The following is a 12,192-nucleotide window of genomic DNA, read 5'->3' on the forward strand; positions in this document are numbered from 1 at the left end:
CACTGATGTGGAGATGGACAAAAAAAAGGGCCTTCTATTCACATCAGAAGTAGGCTGTGCTTCCAACCAATGTGCTTAGATCCACATATTTAAATATACTAACAGCCATAATAAGTGTTATATTAGCTTTTTTAATGGGTGTATATAAGTGTAGTACTCTGTTTGTGTGACTGTGTGAGATGTACATGTCTAATAATATTTAAATATGCTGTATAAACCAAGCAAAATATGTAATTTATTGCAACCATCTGACACATTCATAGTTCTACAATGGTGGCCTACCAGTAGAGGGATTTTGCATGTTAAGCTGCATCCAGAACTCGTAAAAATTAGACAAGAGAAGCTGCTCCAAACACTTGCTAAATCAGCTTTGATGGAGGATACAGACGCTACCCATGAAGTCAAAATTTTCTGAATGACATCACGGCTTACACACCCAGAGACTACACTTGAAATAATGAAATAAAGGTGCTTCAAAGGGTTCTTTGAACATCTTCACAAACATGGTTCTTTAGGGAACCAAAAGTGGTTCATCTATGGTTTCACACAAAGAACCCTTTAAAGTGTCTTTCATTTTGAAGAGTTTAGGGACAACATGGAGGAGGCCAAGCACTTTCCATTCTATGTTTTGTTTGTGTTCCCATATTCTCAGCAGTTTGTACATTTTATACTTAATGTGAAATCAAATATAAAAGAAACGTGGAGGAAAGGGCCCCAGGCTGGACCTGTGCAGCAACTGTGCTTGCTTATTGGTGAATGTTCAAGCAAATAGTCGGAATCAAGTCTAAAATAACAGGGAACTGGATCAGCTGTCCAATTTTCACAATTACTGGTTCTCCTGCTTCGCTACTCTCCTCCCCTCCATGCTTCCACATTCATCCGGGGTAGGTGATGAGCAGCAGGGAGCAGGACAGGAACAGAAGCCGAAATTACTGGACACAGCTGTAACCAAACATTTCCATTTGGTTTATGCCATTTGATGTGTTTTAAAACATGTACACTATTTTAAAACATATAATGTGGTATGCTGTCGGACAAAAATCTCCAAACTTTACAGCAGACAGAAAAAACCTTTTTGATTTTGAATCGAAGTCAAAGTAACAAGGCTTAATTCCAAGGCATTCTAGAGCATTTCTAGTGGTCCATTCATCATGAAATTCTGATTCAATGAAAAGTGGCAAAAGCGGTGATGCAAGGTTTTTGTGTGAGCCCCCTAACAGTCAGGTTTATGTAGCCTTGATTTCTTAAAATGTCACCTTGCTGACACAGAATAATCCAGGCTGTAAAATCATTACTATGGAATAAGCCCATGTCTTTTTTATCCCCAAGGGAATTATGGTGACATAGGATGTGATAAAATAAGAAAAAGAAAACAAAGACTGGATCTAAATAAGTACCCGTTTGCTTTTGGTAAACAGATGTGAAGCTTAGGCAGGACTTTCTGCTGACAGACAAGTGAAGCGTGGCCAGCCATGGCAAAGCTCTGTTCAATTCCCAGTTTCCAGTTGTCATAGTCTGACTAAGGTCTTTGTCTAGCTAAGCATAGTGTGATTACAACTTGTCACTCAGGCCAATGCTGTTATTTGAGATAGCTTTAGACATGCAAATGCATAGCTTTTACAATTTTTTTTACTGTCTGGGGTATATGACACCACTTCACAACACTCACAGGCAGGACTATAAAACTCTCTTTTGTTTATACACAAGAAATTTATCCAGGAATAACCCTTACACTTCAAAATGAAAAAGTCACTACTAATTATTTTAGAAATTATTTTTCACATGTTAAATGTGCTTACTATTTATACATATTCTTTGATGTATAAATAGTCTTTGAGGTGAGAAGTGCTCATATGTCATCAAAAATGCATATTTACCACCCTGTTATTTTGCCTTTGAATGTAATGTCTTGAGTTTCCTTTTTACAGTTAAGGGGTTGTGGCATAAAATGCTAAGCTCTGCTTTTATAAGCACTGACGATGGCTCACAGAAGCTGTATATTATAGCATAATTTTAACAGTGTAGTAAAAACACTAGTATTGCTGCTGCCTGCTCCTTGTGTCCTCTTAGCGCAATGCGCTGTGAGCAGGCTGAAGAGATTGTAGTGGGTTACTTTAACATTTACATTTATGGTATTTAGCTGACGCTCTTATTCAGAGTGACTCACAAGGTTTCTCATACTACAGAAGTGGGCCAATGTAGTGTTAGGAGTTTTGCCCAATGACTATAATTGGTGTAGCACAGGATAGTCACCCAGACCAGGAATCAAACCCCAGTCTCCCACATGGTGTGGTAGCTCAATGGCAGGTACTGGTGTTACCCGTTGCACCACAACAACCATACTTTTACCAGACTCTCTTAAATTGAAAGTGTTTTTCCTTCTACTGTGCGTTTAGCTTCAGTGTAGTGTAGTTTGATTTGGAGGGAGATGATGTTAAGAGATAGAATTATAAAAACCAGTTGCCTATCGTTAGCTTTTACCTAGCAATGAGTGCAGCTTAAAGTATCTGAATGGGTTTGTGGGTGTCCACAAACGATTGGACGTATAGTATGTTTTGGGGTTCTGGAATTGGCCCATTTTTACAGACCTGTTTGGGTTATGCTGGTTTTCTTTGGAAGGAGGACAAAACAGTGTTTGAGGTTCCCGCTATGCCAGTTCCATATACTGAATTCTTATTATTCAACAATACCAGGGAAAACAGAATTTTACATTCTAGGGTGCCTTTAAAAAAGGTCCTTGGTCCATTGGTAACATTGCCATAGGCTCTTCTAATCACAATGTTCACAATGATCACAACATGATCTTGCATCTTAAATTGAGGCAAAGCAAATTGTCACAAAAAAATAATAATAAAAATAAACACATGTATGTCCAAATGTACAGCAAAAGAAAATGCCACTGTTAACTTGTAAATTAAGTTAAAGCAGCATTATGCAAAAATGATTTTTTTTCTTGCTCCTGGGCTTCCCCTATAGTCTAGAAGTGTAATTTGCGCTTTGAGCCACCCCTAAAAAAGCATTGTCCTGTCTGCTTGACCAAAGATACACAGTGCAGTTTTTGGTATTGTGAAGGAGTGGGAATGTTAGAGACACTACATTCTCCACAGTGTAGCATCTTAATGACCACAAAGCTGTTATTTTAATGTAGAAATTCAACATAATGTTGCTTTAATGTAAAAAAACAAAAAAACATTTAAGGTCATTTCATTAAGTCCATCCATCATAAATACAATGTGAAGAACAGGTTCTGTGTTAAGAAAAACAAAAATAGAAAAAGAGACAGTGACAACATGCTGTATACACTAAACAGACCGCAATACGGTCATGAATGACAGTGCCAGTTCCTGTCCTCCTGCCCTGGTCCACTTCTCTCTCCACCTGTCTCTGGTCCTAATTACCCCCAGAGGGTGTGAGTGGCTTCTGACACTGCTCTGACTGTCCCCTGAGGCCTACGGCTTATCGGACTACGGTGACTGGCCTGTTGGGCTGGCGTCCTCTCCTCACCTCCACGCTGAGGATATGGAACACCCGAATGAGCAGCTCTAGCAAATAATGCTGACACACACAAACAAACAGTCAAATTCAATAGTGACATACAGGCCATGTGCTGCGCTGCCAGCTATAGCAGAATGAGGACATGTTCAAGCACCAAATGAGGGTGCAGACAAACACACAGACAAACACACTCCAGGCAAAGCTATTCAAAGCTAAACTTCTAGGAGACACTGAGATATACAAACCAACAAGCAACAACTGCTTGATCTTCATGGCCAGCCTGCGCTCATATTCACAACTCGGCAGGATGAGATACCTCTACTTAAAGCTCCTAATATTAATGTCACCACTGCGCGAATGGCCTGCATTAGCCTGGCTCAGATTGAAAACGAGACAAAGTTATGATACAGGGGATACCGGGGACACGGGGCGTAGTGAAATATAGCAAACTCCAAATTGGGTTCCATGGGGCGCTGGAAAGCCAGGCACAGGCGGCGAACGCGATCGAAGGAGCAATTAAGCGAGCGGGGGGGAAGCAACAGCGCCAGTGACATTAATAACCCTTCACGCAGCCCGAGCCCAGATTTACACCCCGATGGCTGTCAACCGCAGGCTGGAGTGTGCCGAGCTCATCACTTCTCGACAAACACAACCTTCAGCTCACCTAGCTCCACTCTCTCTCTCTCTCTTTCTCTGTCCCTCAGGCACCACAGCTTCATTCAACTGCTTCTAATACAAACAGCACCAGATTACAAACAGTAATATATCATCTGTTTCTTCAGGACATTACGACATGCAAATATTCTTGGAGACAATGTGGCAGGACAAGTTTCTGTCCTACTTAACAACATCACCCATGCTAGACAATGCTGGGTTGCTTCAGACGGGAGGCCTGTGGCATGCACAATGCATATATGTATGCACCATATGTTGCTATGCCCTGCAGAAGGGAATGGAAAACCAAAATGGGATGAAGAGTGGGCCTCATTCACCCACTCTCAGTATCATTTTTTCTAAATTTGTTGTTGAGAAAAGTCCTCACAAAAAGTCTACATCAGATTCATGATGTTCACTGCAGAGCTGTGGTTGGTGTAGCACAACAGATAACACCACTACCTACCAGTAAGCTACCTGTAGGAGACTGGGGTTTGATTCCCAGTCTGGGTGACCATGCTGCGCTACACCAATAAGGGTCCTTGGGCAGGACTCCTAACACTACATTGGCCCACATCTGTAATATGAGTAACCTTGTAAGTCGCTCTGGATAATAGCATCAGCTAAATGCTGTAAATGTTCACATCTCTGCTCCTATAATGATGGATCCTATTATCCTCATGAACTGAACTAATCTCAAAAAGAAAAATCTTTGGATCTGATTGCATTCAGCAACCTGCATGCGTTTTGCTCACTGAAGAGATGAATAAAGCCCGCAAACAAGCAGAGAATCAAGACGGCTGCCATGAAGGCCTGGAAAAGCATCTCAATGGAGGAAACTCAGCAATTGGTGATGTCCATGGGTTCCAGGCTTCAGGCAGTTCTTTGGATTTGCTTCCATGTATTTACAATTTTGCGCCTGTCTATAGTTTGGTTAGTTTGTCCAATTACTTTTCAGCCTGTGAAAACGAAAACGAGAATTCTTAAACGGTTAATACAATAATTTTGGTCAAACTCCTAGACTTAAAGTCGAAAGTCTACACTTCAGGCCCATTTTGGCCCGTGTCAGAATCATTGGAAAAACTGCTTAAGAGGGTCTTAAGAAGAATTATTTTCTAGGTGAATAAGGTCCAGTGTTGTTTACTCACTTGTCTGTCATCTCCTGCCCATTCCAGCAGAGGGAGCTGTTGAGTGCCGCTGGCTCTCGGTTGCACAGAGCCTCTCCCAGACCACCATAAAAAAGACTGAAGCTCTTCAGACTCTGGATAAACTCTCTGGAAATAAGGCAATAAAGAGGAAGAGTCATGGAAGAAGAAGGCGATGGTGCAAAATTAGCAAAACCAACGCAAATTATGGATGGAAGAGACAAAGAAGACAGAGAGGAATAAAAAGCAATTGAGACAGGAGAAGAGGAGGGGAAAGGAGCCTGTGAAATCAGATCTACTTCGTTTGGTCCTGTTTTCTTGTCAGAGTAAGTTGATTTGTGCCGTTTTGATGGCTAATTGACATTGAGGCTCAGCCTGCACAGCCTGCTGCGCTGGCCAGCCTCACTCATCTGTTCATCAGCGTGAGGGAGGTTGGAAGCACACAGGATGGAGGGGGCAGGAGGCGGCTCAATGTCACTGTCACGGCAGGAGACAAAGCCAGTGTTAATGAGGCCCTCTCTGTCACCATCGACCCACTCACAAACACACACACAAGTGTGTGTACACATATAGGAACTGGCCTGCGCACACACACTTCCACACGAATGCAGATCCAGAAGTATGGAGGGTGACACACAGAAGCATGGGAAGTGACAGTCATCTGCATAAATGCAGCGCACATAGTAAATCACACACACACACACACACACACACACACAATTATATATAAGGCATTTGGCAGATGCTCTTAATCATGTTACAGTGTAAGGACTAGAACATGGGGGTTGCCAGTTGTCTAGCTATTATCTACTGCTGTTCAAAGGTTTGCGAAACCAGTTCAGTTAAAGACATTAGATGTGCACAATGACCATCTTACTGCTTTTGTTGATCTCTACAAATACACTTAATGGACAAAAGTATTGAGACACCTTCCCAGTCATCATGTCTTCTAAAATCTAGAGTCTCCAAAAACAATGTATCCTGCTTTTGCGGGAGTAACTGTCTCTACCCTTGAGGGAAGCCTTTCTACTAGATTCTGGAGCAATGCTGTTGAGGATTGGATGGCATTCAGCAACCTGACCTCAAACCAACTGAGCATGCGTTTTGCTCACTGAAGAGATGAATAAAGGCCACAAACTGAAAAAAAAAAAACAGACTGACGGCGGCTGCCAGGAAGGCCTGGAAAAGCATCTCAATGGAGGAACCTCAGCAATTGGTGACGTCCATGGATCACTGTAATGTTAATCCATGTGGATTTAGTCTCAATTTCTACTTTTAATTTTAATATTAATATAATATATTTATTTCATATATCTGTTTTATTGCATTCATTGTACCTGAGACAAATGTCAATATTGGTGCATCTCTAGCTTTTACATTCATAAAACTGTTATAATATGATAACAGCATTACATAATTCAGAGGATTCAAACAGTGTGGAGAAAAAAGCTGCAGCTGTAGCTGAAAGCTTTGTAAGACACAGACAGGCAGAATGTCTGCATATTAAAAGGAGGGATCAAATATTCAGTCAGTTTACTTCATTGCAAATTCCCAGTGTCTATAATTTCCAGTGTCTATAATTTCCAGTGTCTATAATTTAATTATAGTTCATTTACCTTCACCCATCACTGCCGTTGTAATTGAATAAGACAATAAGACAGTCATTAGTATGCATAAATATATACACAATATGGGCAAAGGTTATTGGGACCTTTGCGCATTCATCGTTTTTTTTCGGAGATCAAAGGTATTAAAAAGAGTTTATCCTGCTTTTGATTAAGTAACTCTGCTGTATTTACTCTCCAGGGAACGCTTCCACATTCTACTTTGATTTTGGAGCATTGCTGTGAGAATTTGTTTGCATCCAGTTACAAAAGCATTAATGAGATCAGGATGTTGGTTAATCTCCACCCCACCTCATTCCCAACTCCCCCAGTATAGAATAGAGCATCATCATTGCGGAGAACACACTTTCACTGTTCCACAGCTCAATGCTGGGGGGCTTCACACCCCTCTAGATCACGCCTGGCATTAGGTTCATATTTATCTGCTTCTATTCGCAAAAGAACACATTTTAACATCAGTGTCAGCAATGGGTGCAACGTAAAGTAATTGAATGCATTCATTAGAAGGGGTGTCCACAAACTTTTGAACATGTAGTCTATAAAAAAGAGGTTCCAGTTCATTCTAACATTGCTTATCATGCTGAAATGCTTTGATGTTTTTCACATGAATGCGGCCTTCTAGTGCTAAACAGTACTTCTTCTCAAAAGGTATATTTTCTTGCAGTCATTTCATCTCCATACGCACACACACACACACACACACACACACACACACACACACACAAGCACACACACACATACAAACACATACACATACACCAAAACACTTCCACCCACACCGACTCAGCGGGTTCGGTCTGGGCAGCATCACTCACGCCCTCATTAAGAGGAGAGCCCCGTTTGAGCTGAAAGCGAGCCCTGTGGAAAGGTCAGTGAAGGTTAAGGGCAGAAGCAGAGGACAGCGCTGGCGGTAGAGCCGCCGAGAGAGAGCGCTCCGAGTGTTTCTGAAGTGCTGCACTGGAGAGCCATCTATTACAGCATGACAGTCAGCTCTCAAGGCTGCCCTCCTAACAGACAGCAGCCGACTGTTTGAGTCGTACAAATGGCACAAATGCGCTATGAGTGGGTCCAATCATTATTCAGTCATTAGACCCCATATTGATTTACTGTCATTTTTTTCCCTCCTAAAAGTGGAGCAGAATATGGCTGGGGAACAAAAAAGCAGGCTGCGCCAGCGTCAAGCGCAGCGGCATTATGTATACTTGAAGCATTTGTATCTCAAGTAGTAGAGCACTTTAAATGGAGTGTGTGTGTACAATTATGAAATCATACTAGCCACTTAATCAGATTTTTTGAGGGGCGGAAGTACTTCAAGGCTGGGACTAGACAAGACACATGTACATGAACATTGTCTCCACTGTGAAGGCGTTGGTGCTAGGACTAAGTTGACACTTTATGCCAATGAATAATATCACAGTCATCGTTGCACAGGACTGTAAAGTTCTATTCATAACTGTAATTACTGTGTGCTTTCCCATACTTTCTGTTAGCAGAGGTTACTTTCATTGCTTGAAGTGTCAGTACTACCCCTGAAATTCGAACCATGCTATTTGAGCATATTGATTCTTAGCAATAAAGTTACTTGTTTTGCACTAGACTTGTTGACAGAAAGGAAGCCAGGACCTGCATTTTTAGGCTGCAGTAGAGCTGTGCGATATGGAAAAAATGTATATCACAGTATTTAAAGACATATTTATGATATATGATATTTATCACAATATTTCATCAAATGTACCAACAGCATAAAATGTTTAAAAACTGCTACCCAAGTACTCTCACATACTGAGTACCGTGATTTTTACTCACAATATGCTTTACTCTGTTCAATTAAATAAGACTGATTACACTCTTTGTAATGAATTGTGCAGTTAATCAATCTCTTTAAGCACTGACGATCTCCACGATACATTCATAAAAGCATATTGTGTATCACGATAACAAAATGTACCACGATACGATAAAATATTGTCATATTGCCCAGCTCTAGGCTGCAGTCAATCAGCAATCACCAGTCTCTTTCTCTCTTTGTCAGTTTGGAAGCAGTTTGACCAGTGGCTGATGTAGATGCAGGTACATTGACCAATAATGATGGTGAGAAGGTGGGGCTTAAACAGATGTTTGTGCCGGTGTCGCTGTACAGTAGAACAGTGCACCACCACTCAGAGTCTAAACCCTACTCAAGGTGTTGCAGTCAAACAGGGAGGGGGCTGTGGGCTTTTTAGCTTTCTAGTCATTCTACAAGCATTTCTCTCTAAAAGTCTTCTTCTTTCTTCTACGAAATCAGAACCAGGATCCAAATTGTAGTGAGGTCCTTTCTGCTGAAATATGACCCATATGACTTCAAATACCCACCACCACATAATTGCTTTTTACCCCTCCTGATGTTATGCACCTTTTCTTTTCATTTGCTCCCTATTCTTCCATAAACTGCCTATTACTGTTCCACAAACTGATTTATTATTTAATTACACAGTTTAATTTGGAATTCACCCATTTCTTTTCAGCTGAAAATTCACACTGAAGCTTATGTACTAAATTACTTGGTAGACTCATATAATAATCTTATTTTAATGTATGTTATTTAATGCAGCTCACATTTACCACTATGTGTGTATGTCCTTGTCCTCTTTATCTCTTTTGCCAAGTCTATGGTCAAAGCACAGCTGTTCTGGGGTCAGTTGAGAACCTGTTGTGCCACTGCTGACAGCGTATTCTTGTTGTTTCTGCACAGTAGGCTACAGCATTATTGGGATACTGCTGTTTCCACATTGAGTCTCATTAATAGAGATGCATGACCAAAAAATACAACAGAATAAGACTCAGAGGTCCTTACTTCACAGGAAGGTCTTACAAAGTATGTACAAAACTGCAGGGATGTATAATACATACAGTGACACTATGCCATGTGATTTCTATGATCCCTGCTGAAAAAAACAGCCTGTTCAGCTGGTTGACCAGCTTGACAGCCAGCTTGGTGGCATTGGTCATGCTGGTAGACCAGCTATACGCCATCAAATTCCAATGAAAATAGACCCTCTGCTACCTTATATACCCTGTGATATAAAATATACCTTATGTTACCTCAAATACCCCATACAACTATACCCTAAGACCAGTTAAGATTAAGCAAAAGTCAGACTGGGCAACTGGGTTACCACCATAGGGGGTGTTTTGCCTGGTTGAGGAGCTCTTTGACCACCTGAACCATCAAAGACCAGCTTAGGCCATCTGAAAACCAGCTACCAGCAAATACAATTAGTTCTTTGATGATGCCGCAGAGGAACAATTTTGGTTCTATTAAGAACCATTTTTGAAATAGAGATATAGGTTTTACTTTACTTGGTTGGTCTACTGTAGATGCCTTGTAGATGCTCATCTAACATTCAACTAAAATTCAACTAATTGTCTCTTAAACGCAACTGAACGTAAATGACTGTCTACCCTTTTAGAATTAGTTTAGATTTAAGGTTTAGGTTAAGGTTAGGGTTAGGGATGATTCAATGGTAAGGTTTAGGGTTGGGGTAGAGTTAGATGTAGGGTTACATTCAATAGACAGTCATTTATATTCAACATAGAGTTTAGCAGTACTTAAGAGACATTCAGTTGAATGTTAGTTGAATGTCAGGTGAGCATCTACGAAGATATCTATAATGGACCACCCAAGTAAAGTGATACAGAGATATATGTGTGAAGAACCTTTCAGATGTTTAAATAAGTCAGTGTAAAGGTTCTTCACACTTACTGCTCTTTTACAAAAATAGTTCTTTATATAACCAAAATTGATTTCTCCATGGCATTCCTTAAAGAACACTTTGGACCTTTTTGCACCTTTTTTTTGAGACTGGGAACATTAGCTAGACGTCATATTATAATTCAGTGAAAAAAAAGTTCCACACCACCTTCATTTGAACAATGGCTTAAAGATGTTGCCTTACTATTGCATCTTGAAAAAATGAGACACCCCCTTTTTTGCTTTTTTCCTAGAGACTCAGCAGTCACATCTGTTATCTCTATATTTTTACATTTATTTTGAATTATATTATGTATATATTAGTATAGAAGTATGGGAAATTTGTATATCTAAGTTCATTTAAAGTCATAACAAGTGACAGGGTGGGTGAGGGTGGGTGAGAGTGGGCAGAAGGGCGTAATTGTACTGGGTGGGCCTGGATGGCTTCTTAGGGGTATCTTATGAGAAATTGCTGAAAATGTATATGTTGGTGATCTCTGTTTTGAATGTGTCAATCTCTGTATCTTGGTAACCCATAAACAGAAAACAGAAAGCAGAGACCCAATCATTCATTACCTGCGTCGCCCAACCAGAGTCTGGTCAGGGTCAGAGTTGCCAGACTGTGTGCTGCGGACCACCGTTGAGGCAAGTGTGTGTTCCGCCACCGATGCCGCGGCACGGGCCACACGTTGGGGAGTGTGCGTGCACATGCTGCTCACCTGGGAAAAGAATAGAGGAGGAAGTGTTTAAGTCTTTCATTCCTAGACACGAGACTGGCAGAATTCCAACAGGGAAACCAATTAATGTGACAGAATGTCCCTGAAACTTTCCCCCTTATTCAGCTTAATCGCCCGGCTTTATGCCACAGCCTTCTCCTCCCGGTTTGTTTATTTCGGGGACGGGGGTTGACAATGGGATTTACATAACAAAACGACTCAATTGTCGGGCTCGTCAGCCACTTGCACTGTGTTCTTTCAATAATCATAACCCTCTGCAGACCCGCCGCGATTAAAGCAGCCTCTTGTTCCCTCTGTTCTCCCTGATAAACGCCATTGTTTTTATACGCCACGACATCATAATAATAAACAAGGAGTCTCTCTCTGTGGCGGGAAGATAATAGAAGGCTTCCATTGTTTTCAGGTGCAATAAAAATGCAAATGCCTGTTAATGTTTGGCTTGTGGTTTAATGAATTGCCGCTGGTTTAATTTCCCAGGGGGACTGGGTCTCCGGCTTAATTCTGCCGTGTAATGTTAGTAGCTAATTGTGCCCGGCTGGCCGTAAGTGAATCTGCACGGCCGGGTACACGGACTCCGGAATACTGATGGGACCAAAAACGAATGTGGACATCTTGATGAGAAAGAGGGAGGACTGGACATATGCTTACACACACACACACACACACAAAGCTAGGCTTGAATACAGATGCCAATAGTGGGTCTTTGCACGATGCCATAGAACTTTTCAGTGGCTTGTTCTCTGGAGAACTAGGAGAACTCTTGAAAGCTTAAAGAACCTCTACAGAAAACAGACAGTTCAAGGAAG

At 41.2% G+C, this 12,192-nt stretch overlaps 1 protein-coding gene across 2 annotated transcripts in view; it reads right to left on the bottom strand.

Annotated features, from left to right (window-relative positions):
* Nucleotides 1–12,192, bottom strand: part of gpc3 (glypican 3) — a 225,174-nt gene that overhangs the window by 78,190 nt on the left and 134,792 nt on the right. For both annotated transcript variants that reach the window (XM_072662855.1, XM_072662854.1), the window contains exons 4-5: nt 11,226–11,368; nt 5,298–5,423 (exon numbers count right to left, since the gene is read on the bottom strand). In XM_072662855.1, coding sequence (XP_072518956.1) covers nt 5,298–5,423; nt 11,226–11,368 — 269 coding nt within the window. The remainder of the gene's footprint in view (nt 1–5,297; nt 5,424–11,225; nt 11,369–12,192) is intronic.

This window comes from Salminus brasiliensis, chromosome 19, assembly GCF_030463535.1.
Source record: "Salminus brasiliensis chromosome 19, fSalBra1.hap2, whole genome shotgun sequence".
NCBI lineage: Eukaryota > Metazoa > Chordata > Actinopteri > Characiformes > Bryconidae > Salminus > Salminus brasiliensis.